Source organism: Chrysemys picta, chromosome 21 (assembly GCF_011386835.1).
Source record: "Chrysemys picta bellii isolate R12L10 chromosome 21, ASM1138683v2, whole genome shotgun sequence".
NCBI classification, from domain to species: Eukaryota; Metazoa; Chordata; order Testudines; family Emydidae; genus Chrysemys; species Chrysemys picta.
In genome coordinates this window covers 13,143,967-13,168,794 of record NC_088811.1, presented here as the reverse complement: position 1 = coordinate 13,168,794, position 24,828 = coordinate 13,143,967, and the positions used below count along the sequence as shown (strand labels likewise).

Genomic DNA, 24,828 nt, shown 5'->3' with positions numbered 1-24,828 from the left:
ATAAAACTAACATGCCTTGCCTGGCTGTTCTTACAAGTTTAAAATATGAGAGACTTGTTCAAAAAGATTTGGAGAGCATGGATTGATGTCTGGTCCCTCTTAGTTCCAAGAGCGAACTTCCCCCAAAACAAAGAGCATAAACAAAAGCCTTCCCCCGCACCAAGATTTGAAAGTATCTTGTCCCCTTATTGGTCCTTTGGGTCAGGTGTCAGCCAGGTTACCTGAGCTTCTTAACCCTTTACAGGTAAAAGGATTTTGAAGTCTCTGGCCAGGAGGGATTTTATTGTACAGGAGGGCTGTTACCCTTCCCTTTATAGTTATGACACTGGGGTACACTGGTCCTTTCGGCAGCGGATCTGGGACTTCTGTGCATAGCCAGTGTAACGGGCTGGATATTCAAGGTGACTCGGAGACAGAGGTGCACCTACTGTGAACCTACAAGGCTGGCATAGCCCAAAGGGGAGTGCTTGAGTGGCTGAAAGGCTGATGGTGTTAGGGTGCTGACACCCAGTCACCAAGGGTAAGGCTACCTCTCACTAGAGGCAAGGATTCACAGCCCTGGGCACCCCGAGAACCATCACAATAGGTATCACACAGCAGTGGTGGAGCGACCAAAAAGTGGCTCTTATTCAAAGTGCATTTATTTATGGTACTGCTTTGCATTGTGTGTTTCTTTTTCTACTGTACTCCTGAAAGCATTGTTTAATTAGTTATTAAAATTGCTAATAATTTAAAAGGATAAAATAAATCATTACTCCAGTCTGGGAGTCAAAATTGAACAAAAGACAAATGTACAATACTCTGTATTCTCATAGAATGTGAACCCAATAAGCCTTAAAAGTAGACCTGTTTATTTTGTCCCTTCCCCTTCCCCACTCCCAATTAAAACACAAGAGCAGAATCAAAACCACAAACCCCTAATCCTGTCATAGTAATCTTTGATCCAGACTTCCGGAAACTTGGTATAAATATAGACTTTAAAATATATACAAACATTTAAAAACAGTATCAGAGGGGTAGCCGTGTTAGTCTGGATCTGTAAAAAACAACAGAGGGTCCTGTGGCACCTTTAAGACTAACAGAAGTATTGGGAGCATAAGCTTTCATGGGTAAGAACTTCTTGCATCTGAAGAAGTGAGGTTCTTACGAAAGCTTATGCTCCCAATACTTCTGTTAGTCTTAAAGGTGCCACAGGACCCTCTGTTGCATTTAAAAACAGTTTTCATAAGCTTTTTAAAAAGTTCACAATGTTATCCATTGCTTTTTTACCAGAGCGAAATGATAGAATCCCAAAATCAAATAGGCTTATCACTCCATGGAAGCCATCTTTAACGTGGTACCAAGTCACAGGGACGCCACTGTCTTCTAACCGTTTCTTGTAGAGCAGTCCATCATCCCGAAGCACGTCATATTCACAGGTTAAAATATAAGACAGGGGGAGTCGGCTGACAATGGAATCTTCAGCCAGAAGAGGTGAAAAAGTTGTCTCTAAAGCTGGTTTAGCCACCTCATAGACTTCATCTGAGTATGAAGTGGGCAAATGTGGTTTGTAGCTTCTAATCTTAAACTCCTCAGGGATATTGTCTGGATTTACCCATCTCCCATACTTCAGTTTCATGTCCAAAGGAACATGGGACCCCTCCATGACATTTTCCAATACTGAGACGTCCTTCTCCAGATACTTCAGACAACAGCTGATAACGTGCTCTCGGTACAGGAGGGGCACCGCACAATTTTGCTGATATGAAGGCAAATAAAAATCTATTGCCTGAAGGCCTGGATAGATCAAAATCTGAGCAAGTGGCTTTGGAAAATTCGATCTGCTCACTAATGCTTGGCAAACAGCAGCAGCAAGATTGCCTCCAACGCTGTCCCCACTAATGATAACACAGGCAGAATCCACCCCATAGTCTTCTGCCGTCTTCATAAAGTGTATGCTGGCAGTGAGACAGTCCCTAAATTGAGACGGATACTTGTGCTCAGGAGCCAAACGATACCTACAACATTGGAGACATTGATTATTGGAGAGGCAGCAGAGACTGGGGGTTGGGAGGGACAGTTCTATTCCTGGGCCTGTCGCTCACCTTGCAACAAGCTTCTTCACCTAACTGTGCCTCTGTTTCCCTCACGCGCTTTAACTGCTCTGTCTGTTCAGAGTGCCAGCTGAAATTTTTCAGACAAAACTTTTCTTCACCTAAAAATGCAGATTGTTTGTCCAAAACATTCCGCAAATTTGTACTGAATTTGCAAATCGTTTCAGGGGGTGAAAATAATCAAAATGTTTTTGTTTCAACGTTTTTTTAAAAAAAAAATTTGATTTTTCAATTCAAAATGATTTTTGTTTGAATTTTAAGTCAATTTTATTTTAAAAAAGGTGTGTGGGGGGGGTTAAAATACAAAAACCTAAACATTTGGTTTCGGGTCAAATGAAACATTTTGTTCAAACTGCAATGACATTTTTGAGGGTTTTTTTGTTTTTTTGGGGTTTTTTTGAGGATTCACCAGAAAATTTTTGTTTTGGGTGAAACCAAAACAGTTTTTTAAATCCTTTAGTTAAGCTACTGAACTGAAAAATCAGTTAGTCATATAGTTCTATCTATTTAGACTGGAGGCTCTGAAAAGCAGGGACTGCTCCTCACTGTGGGTTCTAGTACATCTACCACAATGCAGTGCAGATCTCAGCTAGGTTCACTAGGCACAACTGTAATCTACATAAGTCATAATAATTTAAAATTTTCTTTCAACATTCTTGGTGGTGGGATTTTCTTACAGAAAGAGCATCCTTTTTAGATGCCTCTAATATTCTGTTTGTTTTTAAATAAATAAATTTTAAATTATCTCCTAGAATGGACCTTGAAAGGTCATTAAGTCTAGTCCCCTGCCTTCATTAGCAGGGCCAAGTACTGATTTTGCCCCAGATCCTTAAGTAGTCCCCTCAAGGATTGAACTCACAACCGTGGGTTTAGCAGGCCAATGCTCAAACCACTGAGCTATCCCTCCCCCCGATTTGATACTTGCGACCCATGAGCAAGGAAAGACAATAATTGGGAGAGGAGGTTCAACACCAACTATTTTCTATTTATAGTCAATTTTTTTTCTTCTGCTCTTCCATCCCTCTACCCAGGGTCGGCTCCAGCTTTTTTGCCACCCCAAGCGGCGAAGCAGGGGAAAAAAAAAAAAAAAGATAAAGCCGATCGGTGGCACTTCGGCGGAAGCTCAATTGTGCCATTCCCTTCCTTCCTCTTCGGTAGCACTTTGGCGGCAGCTCTAAGAGGAAGAGAGGGACTGAGGCACCCACCACCGAAGACCCAGATGTGCCACCCCTTTCCATTGGCCGCCCCAAGCACCTGCTTCCTTCGCTGATGCCTGGATCCAGCCCTGCCTCTACCATTCCTCTCCCAGGGTGAACACTCTGGAAAATTTTTAATATCCTGACCTGGAAGGAGTTGGGGAAACCCTTCATAGTGAGTTTAATGTTGAGTGGAGCTTTGTCTTCACACAAAGCCTTACGGATGTGCTCTTCAAAATGGCTATTGGCATCTAAAAAGTACCCTGGCTTCGTCATTCTTTTGCATTTTTCTTCATTGAGCTGTACACAATTATTATTAAGTGTGCTATTTAGTAATAATAATTACTACTATTATGCCAAAAGATAAATAAGTCCTCTGTTGGCAGGAAGCATTTCCTTTATATAAGTTGCAATCTTATTGCAACTGTTCACATTTCAATAGAGAGTCTTCCCTCAGGAATGGGCTCCATTTAATAGCAGAAAACAATCAGAACTAAGACATGATCAGCTCTCTTTGAGACACAGACTCCTTCAGAGAAAGGACCAATCAATCAAGGATCCCAATATTAACCGTGAATATAGTAAATATTTTAAAATACATGGGGTCAAGATTTTAAAGGGGCCTTAATCTGCCTCTTGATAAACATTAATTTGGAGGCTGTGATTAAGTTATGAGTGGCATGAAAGAAGGTCACCAATGTGGGAGTGAAGGAGACAGGAAGTGTTAATAAAAGGTGGAGCATACCAAGTAGGAGGCATACAGGAGGTGACAAGTAGATACATTTTCTAACATTACTCTGGGGTACTGAAAATGCCAAGTATCTACCTCCCAACATGAGAAACTTCAGAGCGGGACATATGAGGAGAAAGAGGTAGACACTTCTCTTAACTCTGCTGCAATAGATTGGACAAGGAGAGATTTTTGACAGAAAAGGCAAATAAAGAATAAATAGTTCACTCATAATAAAATGGAGTGAGTCGTTCCTAAACAGGAAGCAATTACGTTAGCAGTTATGATACAAGAGAAAGAGGCTTTTCAGAGGGGCGTGCACCTTTTGTGTATTGTAAATAGGAAAATGATGCATGCTCTCTCTTAATTTAATGGTATACGTAATATAAGAACATATCCCAAACAAAGTAACCCTGAGGAAGAGTCTCCTATTGCAATGTCTGCTTTTCACAGGCTTGAAGCACATGCCCTCACAAAAAAGGGTAGAGGACATTAGATGTGTGTTCTGACACCCTCTTGTTCATTCTACAGCATAACCTTGTGTGACCGTCTCAATAATATTTCCATACCATGTGTAAACTATTTCTTGGGTCTGCAAAAACCATAGTAAATGTTGGATTAAATGCAAAGGAAAAAAATCTGTTTTCATGGCAGGAACCGTATCGGGGTTGGGGGTAGTGGGATGACTAGTTTGTGACACAGGGCAGGCCTGGCATCATCGCAGCATGGAGGAAAATGGGGTACAGTGCAGAATGTAAATCTGGGCCTTTTGGTGAGCTGTTTTCATGCTGGACAGGCAGTTGGCCAATAAAGGCATATTCCTGAAAGTTCAACGTGCCAGTTCTAAACTCTCTGTCACAGTTTCAGGGTGACTGCATTTGTATCCCACTTCCATGTTCTACTCCAGGACTGCCTATTCACGTCTCTACTTGTCATCTGTCCCTGGGCAAGGACCTGTGTCCCACTCCCTTCTGACCAGGAGTCTGACAAGGCTCCACAGCCCCCTGACATCACTGTGATCTCCCCAGCAAGCCAGTCCCGTGTGGCTTTTTCTCCAACGTCTACGACCAGTGTATACCAGCACTTATGAGTTACCACACAGCTCTTTCTCAGCAGAGAACATTTATTCTTAAGGTAAAAGCATCACAAAGAAAACCTATAATAAACCATAAACAGATTTAGACACGAAATGTACCCAAAATCATCCGTTGGTTTTACAGGGCTGTGGTAGGCCAATATAGCCTGGGGCCCTACTAAGACCAAAGATCCTGTCCATTTGCTGAATCAAGAGGAAGACCCTGTATCCGTTCAAGCTTAGCTTTTTATACCAAAAACCCTTTCTTTGTCTCTTGGTCTCTGGAAGATCCAGTTTCAACCAGAACTTTCAAACCAACCCAGAGGATGGTACCTCTTTGGAGTTGTTTACCATCTCAGCGACTTACCTCAAGCACCCCTGTGACAGACTGACAATTTCCTGAATATACTTTATTGAATTAGGTTGGACCTTGTTGAATTAGGTTTATCGTCTTTGGGGTCCATCGAATTAAAAATGCAATTGAGTGTGTGATATTGTGGAATTGTATGTATGTAACTTCTCTAGAAGACTGACTAATGCAATCCCTGGAAGATATTAAGAACTTCAAAGGGCTTTTTGGAACAATGCATGTGAAGTGTTTTTTCTAGAAAGTACCTGGGGGAATTCAAATGATCCACTTCAAAACCACCCTTTGGAAGTATGCCCTGTTTACTAATTACCTGCTCTTAGAAACTCCAGATTAAAGACCCTGACCTGTATAAAGGGTGGAGTAAAATGATATAAGTGTGCTAGTTCTGAGCTGATGCTGTTATGAAGTTAAAAGAATGAGGAGTACTTGTGGCACCTTAGAGACTAACAAATTTATTTGAGCATAAGCTTTCGTGGGCTAAAACCACTTCATCGGATGCATCCAGTGGAAAGTTGTGACCATACAAGAGTCCCCCTTTGTGGGGTTTTAAAGGATTGCTCCTGCTAGAGTCTATGTTAGAACTGGGTTGATGTCTAGTAAGCTTGTTAGTATGCGTGTAGGTTTTTATTGTTTTTAGTAGGTTTTCTCTGTAGTGCATTTACCAATAAAATAGGCTTGCATAAAAAGAGCTGTGATATATCTGTAACGATGGGCAGTCGCACTGTGAATCATCTCGGAAGAGAAAGCAAGCAGGTGTGCTTGGGCAGCCAGTCTATGCTGGGAATACCACAGTGAAGGCAGGGAGCTGGGTAGCCTAGAAATACCCCAGTCAGAAGGGAGGGAGAGGCAGGTCTCCACTCACAAAAGGCAGTGGAAGCCTGAGAATGGGTGCTCTCGCTGGACCATTGAGGGGAAATCCAGGTGCAGTTGATCTGATGTATGAAAACCCCCAATGTTCTTAGTTCCTGGAAGAGCTGTGGTAACCCTCCCACAGGAAGTAGAACACAATAATACATCAACACTGAATACAACGGTCCCCAAAAATACTGCACAAGGTTGCAATATTTGTCGTACCCACTCCTTGTACATAATCTCCATTTGTACTGGATTAACTCACCCAACAGACACCACCACTGATTCGCTTTCTCTGGCAATATAGCGGCACACTCTGTCATAGGAATCTGAAAACAAATGTTTCCAATGGCACTGAATTAGTGTCTTAAATTCAGATGAGTCCCAGCTGAACATTTGTTTCTTGATCCAGACCCGGATCCAAAATTTTCCATCCCAAATAGCGTGGGGTGAATCCATAGTTTGGGTTTGGGCCTATTTCTAGTCGTCTTGGGTTTATTTGTTTTTGCCAGTTAAATAGTTGTATTTGTTAGCTCATGAACTGCATTTTCACTTGTTTGCGGCACTGTTAAAGTGCAATGCTTTTCACCTTTCCCTTCACATGCATATTTCCAAGAAATTCAAGTATGGTATTTTCAGATTACCACTGCAACCAAATAACACATACCACCCATTCCTGATTTAACAGTAGGCGCAGGTTGGTTCTCTATACGCTAGGGAAGATTTCTACAAGTTTTCTACTGTTCAGCTCCGCCAGCGTTGGGAGCCTTAATCCAGATGGGCAATCAACATTTAACACCATATCATGTCACTCTGCTCTGAGGCGGTCCAATCAGTACTGATGTATGTTCTGTAACCCAGCTAATGGGCTTGTGCTAAATCTGCCTGGTACTTGTCTAACCTTTTTATTGTTCCGTGAAGGCAGTGGGGTTGAAAGGGAGAAACCGAGGGCAGAATTTGGTCTCTTGATCCTTTCTACGACAATAAATGGATAGTGATGGCTAAATTTTCTTGAAAAGGACCCTAAATTTGCACTCATGATATTAAGCCTGCAATTGAAAGTGTGTGCAAAATTGGAGACTGGCTTGAAGACCCGTCAAAAATCTGTTTGAGCTGGGCAAAATTTTCAGACGTCGTTTATTTGCCAAAAAATGCAGTTTTGTTTGACCTGAAACTATTTACTAATATGACAGAAATTCACCAAATAGTTTTGGCCAAAAAAAATGTGTGGGGGAGGGCTAGGTTTACAACTTGAGGGACAGCCGTGCTGCTGCCCATCTTACAACCTTTAGCTCAGTGGTTAGGGCACTCATCTGGATGTGGGAGATGAAGGTTTGAATCACTGCTCTGGAGCAGCAGTTTGAAACTAGGACTCTACCTTCTCCGCTGACTGCCCTAACCACTAGACTATGGGCTGTTCTAGGGTGGGGCACTCTCTCTCCTGTTGCAGCTGTTCTAGTTTATATACATAATTATTCCTTGGCACAAGGACTTTAACTTGGGTGTTCCCCCTGCTACATCCCCCTTAATCCCGGGCTATAGCGTCATTCTTGCTCTTGCTCTCTGGCCCAGTGACTATTCAAGTATTTTATACAAAGTGGAACAGCCATACTGGGAGAGATGGAAATAGACCCACCCCAGAATAGCCTATAGCCTGGAGGTTGACGCCCTTATTTAAGAGAAGAGAGATTTGACTTCAAATCCCTGTTCTTGGGTAGGGATCTGAGCCTGAGTCCGCCACATCTCAGGTCAATGTCCTAACCACTGGGCTGAAAATTATTAATGTGGATGGCAACAAAATGCACCACCACCATTTTTTCCCCACTCAGTTTGATCCAAACTGATGGCTTTAATTAATTAATTTGCGGAACCAAAAAAAATCAATTATTCATCCAGCTCTACCCCGAGTATTTTCAGTTTTCTAGAAAACAAGAGGCTAGTTTCCTTGTGGCAAAGATACCAGTGTTAGCCATCCAAGCAATTCGTGACAATCCACTTCCTAGAGAATCATAGAATATCAGGGTTGGAAGGGACCTCAGGAGGTCATCTAGTCCAACCCCATGCTCAAAGCAGGACCAATCCCCAACTAAATCATCCCAGCCAGGGCTTCGTCAAGCCTGACCTTAAAAACCTCTAAGGAAGGAGATTCCACCACCTCCCTAGGTAACCCATTCCAGTGCTTCACCACCCTCCCAGTGAAAAAGTTTTTCCTAATATCCAACCTAAACCTCCCCCACTGCAACTTGAGACCATTACTCCTTGTTCCGTCATCTGGTACCACTGAGAACAGTCTAGATCCATCCTCTTCGGAACCCCCTTTCAGGTAGCTGAAAGCAGCTATCAAATCTTCCCCTTCATTCTTCTCTTCTGCAGACTAAACAATCCCAGCTCCCTCAGCCTCTCCTCATAGGGGGTTCCAGCCCCCTAATCATTTTTGTTGCCCTCTGCTGGACTCTTTCCAATTTTTCCACATCCTTCTTGTAGTGTGGGGTCCAAAACTGGACACAGTACTCCAGATGAGGCCTCACCAATGCCAAATAGAGGGGAATGATCACGTTCCTCGATCTGCTGGCAATGCCCCTACTTATACAGCCCAATTTTCTTTCTTTGTTTCTTCCAATCGTAGTAGAAAAGCTTTGGGTGGCCTATGACAGGCAATCTTTTCTACCTAGTGTGAACTCTCCACCCACCCTCAAAAACCAAAACCCTCCATGTGACATTTTAACATCACACGGACACCCAAAATACCGGCACCAATAAACATTACAGACCTCAATCCTCCCCTCAGAGTTCAATGGAGTTGCACAAATTTAAATAAAAACAGGGTGTTAGGCCATCAGGCTTCAGAAGGTTGGATTTGAAAGCTGTTTTTACCAACCGCAACCAGTGTACGTTAATTTAGATACTAATATGGAAGCCACAACTCCATTTGGATACAATAAGAACTGGTCCAAAACTTCTCCTGAAGTGGGAAACAGACCTGGAACCTTTTCTGCGGTTCTAAACAGTTCAGATGAGTTATTTGTTTTAAATACCGTTAGTGTTTCTCCCCCGCCCCTTTAAAGACTTACTAATACTTCCAAACATCCAGCCTCCTCCATGCAAGTAGATGAGCCCTCTCCTTAGGCCCTCAGAAGGCGCTCTAGGCTGGTAAAGCCTCACAGGCACGTCCTCAAACTGCAGATCCTTGATGAAGAGTTTGGGGTCCTCCGGCAATTTTTTTCCATCTTGTGTGTAGCGGATGAAGTCAATCTCAGAGCAGAAACCCAGGCGCTCCAAAATCTTACCCTGTTTGGAACAAGGAAGGCCCGAAATTAATTGAAGATGGCCCAGATCTGGCCACTGTGCAGATAGTGCACAGGGCTTACTGGTTTGTTTTTTGCTACGGGCAACTAAAGATGTGGCTCTTTACTGTAGTGTTTTGAGCTCATAAAACAGGATTTCAAGTAAATGTAGTGATGGTCACCAGAACTGGGCAAATAACTGATTTTTTGGCCATTCTGAAAAACCAGGGGGTGGGGGACTGGTGCAGGTCGAACCAATTTTGAAAAATTAAAAATAAAGACGTTGGCAAACTGGAAAAAAATCCATTACAGGTCAAAAGAAACTTCTTGTTTGACTGAAACATTTTATTGGTGGCATTTTTAAAGGGTTCGATTCACAAAATGGCTGGAGAAGGAGGCAGTGCTGGTGCTCTTCTTATAACTTTTAGTCCAGTGGTTAAGGCACCTACCTGTATTCAGTTCTTCCCTCCATTTAATGTGGAGAAGGGATTTGACTTTGCATTCCTCCCAGTGCACAAAAGTACCCTCGCTACTGGGCAATGGGGCATTCTGGTGTGGGTCTCTCTGTCTCCATTGATGAAGCTGCTGAACAGTGTATAAATAATTAAATAGTCATTGGAACAGGGACTTGAATTTGGGTATCTCATACCACAGATGAATGAGTGGCTAACCACCTCTATAGAGTCAGCCTCTGTCCCTTGCCCAATGGCTATTCACGGTCATTCACAGCGGTACTCCACAGGCATTCATAATGTGGGAGACCCAAGTTCAAATCTCTTCTCCACATCAGACAGCAGGAGAAATTGGGCTACAAGGAGGACACCATCACCTGCTGCTGGTTGTGTGAATGGCAGCTAAATCTGGGGGGAATTGGCCAAAACTATTTGGTGAATTCGTGTCAAATTTGGGAATACTTTTGGTTTACCCAAAACTGCCATTTTTTTTTGGTGAATATACTATTCGTGTGAAAATTTTCCCCCAGCTCTGATGGTAAAAGTTGCCTTGTTGATAGGTCTGGAGATGGAAGTCCTCTGTTTTTCCTCCGAATAAATACCTCATTGGTAGTGGCTGTGCAAGGTACCCCTACATCTCCCAGTTTTTATGCCTCAAAATAGAGGGTGCTTTAGCTCTCCTGGCCTGTTAAGTCCTTTGCCTTTGCCAAGAATGCTAACAAAAGTTCCAGTCCATGCCAATAGTGGTCATTGGTCCACTAGGAAGTGAACTAAGATCATCAACTCTTTCAACATAGATAACCAAATAGCCTTCAGATTATTGTGAATTGTGGTTGCCACAACAGGTTAATTTGAACAGTTGACCTAGAGGTAAAAGGCTTTGTATTCCCTCACCAATCCCCAGGAGCCATCTAATCCCCATTGTTAAAACGTTGTCCTCTAAAACTAGCTTTCAGACAGAGAAATTTGGTAATGCAGTTGTGCATCAGATACAGGAAACTGATTATCGTTTCTGTAACCAAGAAATAAAATAATCATCTCCTCCTTACACAAGCACTAGAATTGTGTGACGTGTTCAACTTGGATCTCAAAAATTGTCAAAATTAGACTTTGTCCATTCACGGCCATTTGCTAAGCCATTGGAGTTTTAGACAATAAGAACATTAATAACTGTAGGTGAGCCGGGAGGGCAAAAAGTTTACATCTTTCCAGCTTACGGAACAATCAAAACACACCAACTTACTGCAAACATCTGAGGCTGCTATTAGCTTGTGAGTTTCATTCCCATACATAGTTCTGAACATATACAAATCTGCATGAACATGCAAGAGCATATCAGACCTAAACCTTGCGTTGTGGGCTCACAACAATCCAACTAAGCTATGGAAAGGCAACCTCTTTTTGAACATGAAGGCATGCTAGCCCATACAAACCAGTTTAAAAAAAAACATTTCAGTTTTGCAAGCAGTTTTTACTGAGTTATGTTTCACGGAAATATTTCACCCAGTGAGATTTATATATTTGGTGGAAAGCCGGGTGTTGCTTCTTAATGGTATGCATTGCATGAATTTCCTTGCAGATCCCAGAGGATTTGTGAACGCTCTACCCTAAGTATTTCCACAAGGATGGAGCAGCAAGGAAAGGAAACCTCTGTGTCAGGCCAGCTGCTGTTCTACAGGTGTTTGTTGCAGCCTTGAGGACAGTAGCTGCTGTTGCCCTAAGACACCCCTTCCCTGAAGGGCCGGGGTAGCAGAGGATGTACGTAGCAGCAGATTTCCAGCCCCCTCAGTCCCAGACCTGATCTCAGCTGGTCCCTGGACAGTGGAATTCAGAGTTGAATTCTCTGCCACATTGATTTAGTTAGGAATTGGTCCTGCTTTGAGCAGGGGGTTGGACTAGGTGACCTCCTGAGGTCCCTTCCAACCCTGAGATTCTATGATTCTATCATTGACTTATGCATCAAATTCTGCTGGCAGGAGCATATCTGCACCCGCAGGAGAATGGAATTTGCTCCATAACTCAAATTCAGCCTTTCTTCTTATCTTAAATACTTGTCCCATCTCTCCTAGTTTCTGTCTCAGCAGAGCACACCACATTTCAACAAAAGAGGGTCCTGTGGCACCTTTAAGACTAACAGAAGTATTGGGAGCATACGCTTTCGTGGGTAAGAACCTCACTTCTTCGGATGTAAGTAATGGAAATCTCCAGAGGCAGGTATAAATCAGTATCGAGATAATGAGGTTAGTTCAATCAGGGAGGGTGAGGTGCTCTGCTAGCAGTTGAGATATGAACACCAAGGGAGGAGAAGCTGCTTCTGTAGTTGGATAGGCATTCACAGTCTTTGTTTAATCCTGATCTGATGGTGTCAAATTTGCAAATGAACTGGAGCTCAGCAGTTTCTCTTTGGAGTCTGGTCCTGAAGTTTTTTTGCTGTAAGATGGCTATCTTTACATCTGCTATTGTGTGGCCAGGGAGGTTGAAGTGTTCTCCTACAGGTTTTTGTATGTTACCATTCCTGATATCTGACTTGTGTCCATTTATCCTCTTGCGTAGTGACTGTCCAGTTTGGCCAATGTACATAGCAGAGGGGCATTGCTGGCATATGATGGCATATATAACATTGGTGGACGTGCAGGTGAATGAGCCAGTGATGTTGTAGCTGATCTGGTTAGGTCCTGTGATGGTGTTGCTGGTGTAGATATGTGGGCAGAGTTGGCATCGAGGTTTGTTGCATGGGTTGGTTCCTGAGTTAGAGTTGTTATGGTGCGGTGCGTGGTTGCTGGTGAAAATATGCTTAAGGTTGGCAGGTTGTCTGTGGGCGAGGACTGGCCTGCCTCCGAAGGTCTGTGAAAGTGAGGGATCATTGTCCAGGATGGGTTGTAGATCACTGATGATGCGTTGGAGAGGTTTAAGCTGAGGACTGTAGGTGATGGCCAGTGGAGTTCTGTTGGTTTCTTTTTTGGGCCTGTCTTGTAGCAGGAGGCTTCTGGGTACACATCTGGCTCTGTTGATTTGTTTCTTTATTTCCTTGTGTGGGTATCTTAGTTTTGAGAATGCTTCGTGAAGATCTTGTAGGTGTTGGTCTCTGTCTGAGGGGTTGGAGCAGATGCGATTGTACCTCAGTGCTTGGCTGTAGACGATGGATCGTGTGGTGTGACCGGGGTGGAAGCTGGAGGCATGAAGGTAGGTGTAGCGGTCAGTGGGTTTTCGGTATAGGGTGGTGTTAATGTGGCCATCGCTTATTTGTACGGTGGGGTCTAGGAAGTGGACCTCCCGTGTAGATTGGTCCAGGCTGAGGTTGATGGTGGGGTGGAAGCTGTTGAAATCATGGTGGAATTCTTCCAGGGTCTCCTTCCCACGGGTCCAGATGATGAAGATGTCCTCAATATAGCGTAGGTAGAGAAGGGGCATGAGTGGACGAGAGCTGAGGAAGCGTTGTTCCAGGTCAGCCATAAAAATGTTGGCATATTTGTAGTATTTGGTCCTGCCATGTGGGCAGGGGACTGGACTCGATGACCTCTCGAGGTCCCTTTCAGTCCTAGAATCTATGAATCTATGAATATTGTGGGGCCATGCGGGTGCCCATAGTGGTGCCACTGGTTTGGGGGTATATATTGTCATCAAATTTGAAATAATTGTGCGTGAGGATAAAGTCACAGAGCTCAGCAATAAGTTGTGCTGTGTCATCATCAGGGATACTGTTCCTGACAGCTTGTATTCCATCTGTGTGGGGGATGTTTGTGTAGAAAGCCTCTACATCCATGGTGGCTAGGATGGTGTTTTCTGGGAGGTCACCAATGCATTGTAGTTTTCTCAGGAAATCTGTGGTGTCACGGAGATAGCTGGGAGTGCTGGTGGCGTAGGGTCTAAGTAGGGAGTCCACATATCCAGACAGTCCTTCAGTGAGAGTGCCAATGCCCGAGATGATGGGGCATCCAGGATTTCCAGGTTTGTGGATCTTAGGTAGTAGATAGAATAACCCCAGTCGGGGCTCTAAGGGTATGTTGATTTGTTCCTGTGTTAGTGTAGGGAGTGTCCTGAGTAGATGGTGCAGTTTCTTAGTGTATTCCTCAGTGGGATCTGAGGAAAGTGGCCTGTAGAATTGGGTATTGGAGAGTTGTCTGGCAGCCTCCTTCTGGTAGTCAGACCTGTTCATGATGACAACAGCACCTCCTTTATCAGCCTCTTTGATGATAATGTCAGGGTGGTTTCTGAGGCTGTGGATGGCATTGTGTTCTGCACAACTTAGGTTATGAGGCAAGCGATGTTGTTTTTCCACAATTTCTGCCTGTGCACATCGGCGGAAACATTTTATGTATAGGTCCAGACTGTCATTTCGACCCTCAGGAGGAGTCCATGTGGAGTTCTTCTTCCTGTGTTGTTGGTGGGAGGGTATCTGTGTATCCGTGCGCTGTTCAGTGTTATCTTGAAAGTATTCTTTGAGTCGGAGGCGGCGAAAGTAGGCTTCCAGATCACCGCAGAACTGTGTCATGTTCGTGGGGGTGCTGGGGCAAAAAGAGAGTCCCTGAGATAGGACAGACTCTTCTGCTGGGTTGTGTGTGTAGCTGGATAAATTGACGATATTGCTGGGTGAGTTAGGGGTACCCCTGTTGTGGCCCCATGTACATCTACATTACACACTTCACCTCTCTACAAAGGAAAAAGGACCGTAAGCTGTCTAAAATCCTACCGGCCACATGGGGCCACAACAGGGGATACTCACTACACAAGAGGATAAATGGACACAAGTCAGATATCAGGAATGGTAACGTATAAAAACCTGTAGGAGAACACTTCAACCTCCCTGGCCACACAATAGCAGATGTAAAGGTAGCCATCTTACCGCAAAAAAACTTCAGGACCAGACTCCAAAGAGAAACTGCTGAGCTCCAGTTCATTTGCAAATTTGACACCATCAGATCAGGATTAAACAAAGACTGTGAATGGCTATCCAACTACAGAAGCAGCTTCTCCTCCCTTGGTGTTCACACCTCACCCTCCCTGATTGAACTAACCTCAGGACCCTCTGTTGCTTTTTACAGATTCAGACTAACACGGCTACCCCTCTGATACTTGACACATTTCAACATTTACTTTTAAAATTTTCCCCCTGCTTCCCCTCCAACCCTCCCATGTCAATCAAAAAACAAAATGAAAATGCAGTTCCAAGCCAGGTCAACTCACCAGAACACATGAAATAATCAACAGGCAGTGAAGGATGCGAAGCTTTCCAGGTTGCTCGACTCCAGGAGGGATTTTGGAATAGGTGAGCTCATAATAAATTGCCCATGCTGCCACCAGAGTAAAAGAAACAATCAATATTTCTGCTGCAGTCGTGAACAAGGAGTAAGCAAGCTCCATGTCTAGTCAGAGAATTGACTTTGACTTGATGTTCCTTCCAGTGTCTGAAGTGTCTTGGTTATGTAACTAAGTTATTACATCCACAAAAGAATGTGGGTTGTAGTCCCAAGCTGAAACAACAATGGAGAATGTTTTTATGGCACCCAACATTTCACCACAGCACTGTTGACGCCTGTAAAGGATTTCATAACAATTTGGGCAAGTGTTGCAGATAAATACTAGTTAGAGGATCACATTGAACATTGTGCAAAAATGAGATTGTATGTGCCTGCACTGCAGCTGGCTGGATTCAGGAGTTTAACCTAGGCTTTCTCATGCACAGCAGTATAAAATTCTGCTAGCGACTCTCTTGGCAAGTGAGCCCATCCTGACAGCCACACAAGTGATGTGCAGATTTGGTCATGGAGAGACAGAGCCGGCCAAACTACAGTAGCTAAACCTAAACTGTACATGTACAAAGTTAACACTGCTACAGGTAGTCAGCAGGACAGTTCTTATCTACAGTGTATTCCTCCCAAGGGACATGGGACTTATGCATTTAATTTTTGATGCGGCTGGTAATTGTAGACCTTCTTAGGCATCCCACTATTTTCAGAGGGTAAAGGAGGGGGAGGAAGTTGAAGATGAACTCCAAACTATGTTAAATGGGCCAGATTGCCAGCAGGTGTAAATTGGTATCTCTTCATTGAATTCAAATGGAGCTACATCAATTTGTACCAAATTGCTTTAGCCCTTGGTGTTTGGAAGCAATTCTGACAGCAGGGAACAATTCTTAGTTCATGTCTTGCCACCCTTCCCAACTTCATTCCAATTTGAGGTTCTGCCAGCATTTGTAAGTGACTGTGTGCACTACTTCTTCTTCTAGCAGTAAGTTGGTTCCACCTTTTCCCAAAATCCTCATCAGCCTTTGTAACGCCTCCCATTTGGCTTCCCTTAGTTCCCAGCTCTTTGAATTGCAGCATTTACAGAATGCTGCCTACTGCCTCCTAACATGCACAGAAAAGTCAGTCCCACACCTCAGTCCCACTTCCAAGCAACTTCCATGGCCCCTTCCCGTAAGGACCCAATTTAATTTTATTCTTTTAATTCCCAAAGCCCTCTATGGTCTTGCTATGGCCTGTCTTGTGGCTTTGGTCACTCTCTCTTCCTCTTTTACACTCCCTATTTTTTCCTAATGTTCTCCTTCCTGTACCACTGTAGGAACAAGAGCTATCATTTCTGCAGCTCCTGACATCTTGACCAGCCTTCCTGCATTTCTTTGCCTCAATAACGCTCTATCTCATTTGGAAACTCAGCTGAAAAAATATAGTTTCCTTCTTAGCAACATTTCCCCCGGGCCCTGATATTATTTAGCTCTGTAACTGCGCCGTTTATGGAAACTCTAAAGTATTTTAGGGCACACAGTCTGTAAAATACCATGCAGTTCATTTCTGCCTTCATCTGCAAAAATAATAATTATGGTTACCCACCTTGGCTGAAGTGCTTTGAGATCTGTAGATTAAAACTATGGATATAATTATAGACATGCCCTTGACCTGAATATTTTAGAATCTGATCAGATCAAAACAGACAACAAAAGACAATGGCCAACATCTCCTTTGAGGGAGGCAGTGGGGAATATTAATGTTTAGAAGAGGGATTTCTGGAAGACATGGGTTTGAAAGAAGGAGAAAAGAGGAGTACTTGTGGCACCTTAGAGACTAACAAATTTATTAGAGCATAAGCTTTTGTGGGCTCTAATAAATTTGTTAGTCTCTAAGGTGCCACAAGTACTCCTGTTCTTTTTGCGGATACCGACTAACACGGCTGCTACTCTGAAACCGGAGAAAAGAGGGTGATTCGTAGGCGAGAAAAGGGGCATTATTCCAGCAGCAAGAGGATGGAACAGCATGATGGAAGTATTGTGCAAGTCTGTTATGGGAGAAGCAGGAAGGTGTCAGGTTTGCAAAAGAACAATGGGAACAGGGATGGGGGAATGAGAGCAGAGATGCGGGGGAGGAGCATGACAATGGAGCTAGGTCTGAGAACAATGCCCCTGATTCTTGACCTCTCAACTAAGCTCTATTCAGTGCAGGACCTGGGAAGACCAAAAATAGCTTTTTGCCATATTTATGCCCCTTATTGCTGGCTAGGAGCCAATTCAACCATTGACACAAGTTAGAATAGCCTACAGACTGCTGTGACTTGCATGGGCAGGCAGTGTCCCCCCAGGGGCTGTTATACCATTCAAGCATCATTGGCACACAGAAGCATTATGATCAATGCAGGGTAGAAAGACACCTGTGACTTAAAAAAAAACCCTAGTTTCCTGTATATCCCAATATTCTGAGCTTCAGTATTATGGTAAATAATTGCTTAGTTCATTAGTAGCCAAGAGGGTTGCAAAAATACTCAGCAGGCTACCTATAAAGGGATGTTCTTTATCTCTTTGTATCTACTGAGATAGTGCAAAGAAAGAGAGTCTGATCTGGGTGATGATGTCCTTTTAACAGCAGGTGTGGAATGTTGCCATCAAAAGGTTCTGGAAGGTTGCCTGGCAGGTTGAATGAGGCTGCTGGGTGTCACGAGGCTTGACGCAAGGCTATTGGGAGGAACGTTTTCAATTGGGATTGGTGGGAGGGTCAGTTTGAAATGGGTCCATTTGACCTGAGGTTGGTGAAAGGGGCAGTTTTGGTTGGTAGCTGGAACAGGGCAGTTGAGAGCGATGTTGAATTGTGCAAAGGTGGAAGCCAGGAAGAAATGGAAGCCAAGTGGCTATTATCTAATCTCCGTCAACCAACTCTGAATTCAAGAGTAACCAAGACTAGACTCTGACTGGCCCAGTGTAGTCCCCCTCCATCTCGAGGATGAAGGAGACAGAACAACGGGGGAAGGTAAGGGTGGCAAAGTGTGAGAAAGGAAGAGGGCAAAAGACAAAACTAGGCAGGAACAGAATGTAGAAAAGGAGCCTGTGAAATCCATCTGGGAGGGGCAAGTGAACGCCTAGTTATCCTCTCTCATTACAGTGACGCTCTGAGGAGGCTTTGTATCACCATATGGCCCATTTGTTGTGTTGCTTTAGTAACAAAACCACAGGGAGAAAGCTATTCTCTCAGATGGTTTTTAGTTCTGGGACAGAATTGGGAGAGGGGGAAATAAAAGGCAGTGATACTAACGCTTCCCAAAAACTGAGATCTAATTTGTTCTGTACAGATTCTTATACTGCCCTCGTTACATAGGATCTGAGCACCTTCCAGCTGTGTGTTAAGCAACATGAGTGACATCTGTCACTCCGCGTATATGGGTCAGATCAGCAGTGACTACAGGGCTCTGGGAGCTAGGGGGAAAGGGTCAGGGATGCGGGTTTTGTTCTTGTCCATCCTCCTGGTTGAGGGAAAGGGCCCAGGCAGGGACACATGCATCCAGGAGATGAACACACAGCTGCACTAACGGTGTTGAGGGCGGACTTTGGCTTCCTCAACCATGGGATGCTATTCCAGGAAGAAGGTGTTCTGGGAAGAGATGGGGTCCACTTGGCCAAGAAGGGGGAAAAGCATCTTCACACACTAAATTGCCAACCTAGTGAGGAGAGTTTTAAATCAGGTTCAAAAGAGGCAGGTGACAAAAGCCGGCAGTATAAAACAGGCAATCTTAACAGTAACTTATGTTGGGGGTGGGGAGAATTACACTACGGTCATAGGAGCAACAAGAGGGACATCTCTGGGGGAAACTGCTCTACAACTTAGATGTCTATGCACAATTGCAAAAGTATGGTGAATAAACAGGAAGAACTGGAAGTATTAGGACATAAGCTAAATTATGACTTCATTGGCATCACAGAGACTTGGCCGGATAAGTCTCATGACTGGAATATTGGTTTAGAGGGGTATAGCTTGTTCAGGAAGGACAGGCAGAGTAAAAAGGGAAGTGGTGTTGCATTATACATCAAGAGACTCTCCCATCCTTGTGTTTCCCCAAACATCCTTCATGTTGATAAGGGGCAAGAGACAACAATGCTCCTCTTTTCCCCTCTTCTTGCATGTCCCCCCGCTTTCTGGAGGGGCTGGAGAATTGTCCCTGTTGCTTCTCTCAGGACCCTGACCTGTTGTACAATGACCTATGAGTTGCTGGAGGTCAGCTCGGGCGGAATGAATATTTCTGTTTCCCCCCCTTGTCTTGTTTTTATTGTGTGTTTTCAGTGGTGATACTGGCTTTACTGTGTGCTGCTGCTATCATTTCGATCTGATGGTCACAATTATGCAGGTGGAAACTGGAAAGTGTAAAATACTCCATATTTTAAAAAATGCAAACCTAAAACCTAAACAAAAAGTGCCTAATTTATTTGCATAAAGTATTTTGCGCTTGCTATTGGAAATACAGGACCTGCAGCATTTAAAAAAGAATATTTTTCACAATTTTTTAATAAAGTTCACAGTATTATCCAGTATCTTTTTTGCAGATGGAAATGAAAAAATTCCATAACCAAAAAGGGTTAATACTCCATGGAAACCATCCTCATTATGGTACCAGCTGACTCGAACACCATTGTCCTCTAATCGTTTCTTGTACAACAGTCCATCATCCCTAAGCACATCAAATTCACAGGTCAAAATATAAGATTCAGGAAGCTGGCTAACAATAGCATCTTCAGCTAAAAGTGGGGAAAACATTACCTCTAACATTTGTTTAATCACTTCATGAACGTCATGCTTATATTTATATGAAGGCGGTTTCTGTGGTGTATAGCCTCTGATCTTAAATTCCTCAGGAATATTGTCTGCACTTATCCATTTCTTATACTTCAGTTTCATATCCTCAGGAACGTGGGAACTCTTCAGGACATCTTCCACTATGGATGTGTCCTTACTGAGATAACGTAAACAAAAGTAGACAACGCGATCCCGGAACAAGATGGGAACTGAGCGGTTCTGCTGATATGAAGGCAAATAAAAGTCCAGCCCCTGGAGGCCTGGATAGATCAAAACCTGAGCACGTATTTTTGGGAGGTCTGTCCTGCTCACCAGGATTTGGCAAATAGCAGTAGCGAAATTAGCTCCACAACTGTCCCCACAAAGGATGATGCGGGCCGGATCCACCTGATAATCTTCCACTGTCCTCATAAAGTGTATGGTGGCATTGAGACAGTCCCAGTACTGGCTTGGATACAGATATTCAGGAGCCAGCCGATAACTAAATATCAAAGAAATGATGATTTTTAAAGTAATTACAAACATTTTGTTTCCGTCTTTTTATGCTTAATTGGTGAGGCATCGTCTCTTAAAAATGCCGTTCTAAATTTGCACAATTATAAAACCTATGTATTTTAATTAGTTCCATACAAATGTCCAAAATTTTAAATAATTTTATTTGAGTTACTCTAGTATGATTTGCCTAAAAATACATGCCTAAAATGAACAAATCCCTCAAATGAGAAATATAGGGCCCAAGCTAAAATAGCAAGGCCTGTTACATTTTCAGATCTCCGCATGTATCACAGAAGCATTACAATTGTAAACTGTCACACTGGGGAAAAACCCTATATAAAAACACTGGGCTGAGCTCACTTACCCAACGGACACAACCACTGCATCGGTTTCTCTGGCAATATAACGACACACTCTTTCAAAGGCATCTGAAAATAAAAATTTTCGAGAGTGACATATTTGAGTTCTAATACGTGTGAATGGAAGACAACCAAGGGGAAAACTGAAAACTCGGTACATGAACCAGATATCAGCAGACCTCAGAGACCAATCTGTGCGACAGCCTTTTGTACGATCATGAGTTTTGAAAGAAGGCTATAAAAGTCGCCAACCCCAAATAAGGAAGTGGCAAGGAAGAAGATGATATTTGAGTTCTTATATGTTCCATATTCTTTAGAAATAAGACTGAAACTCATGAAGAATTACGTAAAATCTAAGTACCAAATCCTACAGTCAATAGTTGCCTAGAAAATGTGTAAATATAAAAGGAAATAATAAGCACAGAACTATGGAAATTTATTTCTCTTGGTCTATAACAGAAGTAGTATTGTAATGGACCAAAATGTTAATTCATGCTTTAAGGTGGCTCATCTTAATTAATTAACCTCTTACAATTGGTATGGTTACTTCCACCTTTTCATGTTCTCTGTATGGATATATATATATCTTCTTACTATATGTTCCAGTCTATGCATCTGATGAAGTGGGCTGTAGCCCACGAAAACTTATACTCAAATAAATGTGTTAGTCTTTAAGGTGCCACAAGTACTCCTGTTCTTTATTCACAACAGTTGACAAGAAGTGAATAGGCCACTTCTACCTTAATTTAATTGGTTCGTTAGCACTGACCCCCCACTTGGTAAGGCAACTCCCATCTTTTCATGTGCTGTGTATTTCTACCTGCCTACTGTATTTTCCATGCATATGATGAAGTGGGTTTTAGCCCACAAAAGCTTATGCCCAAATAAATTTTAGTCTCTAAGGTGCCACAAGAACTCCTCATTGTTTTTGCTTTTTGTTTGTTTGTTTGTTTGTTTGTTTGTTTGTTTGTTTGTTTGTTTGTTTGTTGGATGGATGGATGGACCAAAACATTTTTAAAAAATTATTTCAGATCTGGCTTCAAGCCAGACACAAACCTTCTGAGATTCCAAAAATGTGTGGTGGGTTTTTTTTTTTTTTTTTTTTTTTAATTATCAATCATCATTTCCTGTTCATTTTAATCTTGATATTTCTTACTAATGCTTCCCAGAGTGCCAGCGCCTCCATGAAAGTAAAGGATGCCTCTCCTTTGGCCAACAGATGGTGCTTTTGCCTGGTAAACCCTCACTGGCACCTCAGCAAACTTCAGGTCTCTGATGAGGAGTTTTGAATCTCTCCATAGTGGTGGTATTCCATCCAGCATAAACCGGAGTAGGCTTATGTCCCTGCAGATCCCCAGCTTCTCCAAAATCCTTCCCTAGTAAAATGAAAGAGATCTGAAATTGGTTACTGCAAAGAGACCCAAATCTTTCAAATTACACAAAATGCATAGACTGTAGCTTGCTGTGACGTTGAATTTCAGGAAACAGAGGTGGCACTTTAGTGCCGAGTATGGTCACAAACCAAGAAATGGTCAAACTGTTTTTAAGTAAATTGAGCGGTGCTGAAAGTGGCCAGGTTGGCACTGCTGGAGACCTGTCATCTCTATCCACAGACAAGGAGCAATGGGGATATAGTGCAGTGCGGAGTTCCCTACACAGCCCCATTTCAAACAGAAAAGGGTCGCCTTGTGTTGTTGTTTGTGGTTGTGATCATTCATTTTTAGGGAGCCAAATAATCACAAAAACAGCTGATCTTAAAAATATAGGGAGAAAAGGAAAAATATGTGGCAGGTTTGGTATGGTATAAAAGTTTTATTGATACTCATCTGTGATTATCTGCATAACTCCACTCTTCTCTTCTCTTTGCCATTTGTGATTAAGCAACCGTCCCAAACTCAGAGTAATATAACTTGTAGCACATCTTTTTGTATTCCATCTGTGTGTGTGCATACATAATACATACAATATAAAAAAATATGGGTATAGTGTATATACAGTGCAAGCTGCATTAGTCTGATCTGTAGCTAAAGAGTACATCTATTACTTTCTGGGGTTGTTGCTTCACTGTAGTAAAATGTCTGTGAATTGTGAATGTACAATCTGTCTCAGTGAACGTACAAATGCAGGTATGTGCATTTAACTAGAGCTGGATGGGATTTTTTCAGTGAGATTTTCCTGTCAAAAAGTCGATTGGCCAAAACCGGAAAGTGTTTGTGGGAAAGGGTCAGTTTTGAGGAATTTCTCAACTCAAAAATAGTTGAAGAAAACGTTTCAAAATTATCAAAACAAAAAACGTTGGTTTCCCAGTTTGAAATGACTTTTCATTTTTTCTCTGACATATTTGACAAGAAAATGGGTTATGGAACTGGATGTATTAGAATTCTGTCAGGTTTGCTATTATGTGAGTATCTATCTATGGACAATTCAATAAGTATAATATAGATTTTTTTTTTAAACATTTTGTGTGAAGCAGTGTTCAAAATTATGAAGTGTCTAGAGTTTGAGAGAGGCACTGAAAAAAATCGAAATAAATAAACTCTAAAATCAGCCTCTAGTCTTTACCTTTAAGAATTATGGTAATTTAATCTGGTATAGTTCATATTCCAGATGTTTCTAGACTGTTTAAGAATTTTTTTTTTTTTACAGATCTTCCAACTCCCATCCCATTAGTCAAAAACAAAAGTTGAATCCCCTCTTTGAAGCCAAGTCAACTTACCAGAACAGCAGTCATAACTAATAGCGAGTGATAAAATCGAAGCTTTAGCGGCTGGTCAATTCCAGGAGGCAGCTCTGATTTGAAGAGATCATAACAAATTGCCCAAATGAACAATACCGGTAGCAAAAAGGGAGAAATCCAAATCACTCCTATTAATGTCAAAGGAGCACAAACAAACCCCATTTCACTTGAATGAGGATGATGTACTCAGAGAAATTATTCTAATTTGATTCTCCCAGTACTCGTTTCTGAAGTGTCCTTACAGGAGACTAAGCAATACAGGGCACCCTTCTGATACACAGCACAAAATACATAATCAGATTAAGATTGCAATTTTCTCCACCCTCCTCCCATGAATCATGATGATGGCTCCACCCACACACACAAGAAACTAGAATCTGACAATCGATCTCCGGCGTAATATTATTAATGATTTCTTATTAAACACAGGAGAAATGAACATTCAAAATGGGCCTAAAACTCTATTTATTCTGTATCTGGTTTCATTATGACTCAGTTCTGGGTGGACTTCCTGGTGGGACTGCAGAACTAACCCTTGGACATTCCAAAAGCCCGATATTTGCGTTGGCAATAGTGGTAGACGCTTCTCTAGAGCAGAATCAATTCCATGATTATTTTCATAAACTTTCTTTGTTTCATAGTCCTATTTGAAATTTTGAAATTAATGGAGATATCCCATCTCCTAGAACTGGAAGGGACCTTGAAAGGTCATTGAGTCCAGCCCCCTGCCTTCACTAGCAGGACCAAGTACTGATTTTGCCCCAGATCCCCAAGTGGCCCCCTCAAGGATTGAACTCACAATGCTGGGTTTAGCAGGCCAATGCTCAAACCACTGAGCTATCCCTCCCCCCAATTTGTCAGTCAATATGAGTAAAGTACAAAGGTATGTAATCAGATTTTATGTACCGTGCTATATACGTGTAAGAGCACAGTTACTCGGTGTGGTGTTTGTCATGTGCTTCTGTAAGATCTACCCACGGTATATTGTTACACCTATATGTCAGCACTTAGCTGATGTAAAGTTTTTATATATAGATATTCGCCTTTATGCTGGAATACATGGTGTTGTAAAATATGGGCTTCAATGTGAAAACTGTACACAGCTGGACCTGAAGTCTCTCAGATTTTCGTATTCT

The 24,828-nt window shown here is 42.6% G+C and overlaps 2 protein-coding genes across 2 annotated transcripts; both read right to left on the bottom strand.

The window, feature by feature from the left end:
- Window positions 1-1,222: 1,222 nt before the first annotated feature.
- Window positions 1,223-15,413, bottom strand: LOC101948681 (arylacetamide deacetylase-like 4). Its single transcript, XM_005293015.2, has 4 exons — window positions 15,237-15,413; window positions 9,388-9,604; window positions 6,582-6,645; window positions 1,223-1,997 (listed from the first exon to the last, which is right to left on the bottom strand). The coding sequence occupies exons 1-4, from the start codon at window positions 15,411-15,413 to the stop codon at window positions 1,223-1,225; spliced, it is 1,233 nt and encodes a 410-aa protein (XP_005293072.2).
- Window positions 15,414-19,688: 4,275 nt separating this feature from the next.
- LOC101948960 (arylacetamide deacetylase-like 4) lies at window positions 19,689-23,854 on the bottom strand. Its single transcript, XM_005293016.3, has 4 exons — window positions 23,672-23,854; window positions 22,112-22,331; window positions 20,961-21,024; window positions 19,689-20,582 (listed from the first exon to the last, which is right to left on the bottom strand). The coding sequence occupies exons 1-4, from the start codon at window positions 23,852-23,854 to the stop codon at window positions 19,802-19,804; spliced, it is 1,248 nt and encodes a 415-aa protein (XP_005293073.2). The 3' UTR covers window positions 19,689-19,801.
- Between the last annotated feature and the right edge of the window lie 974 nt (window positions 23,855-24,828).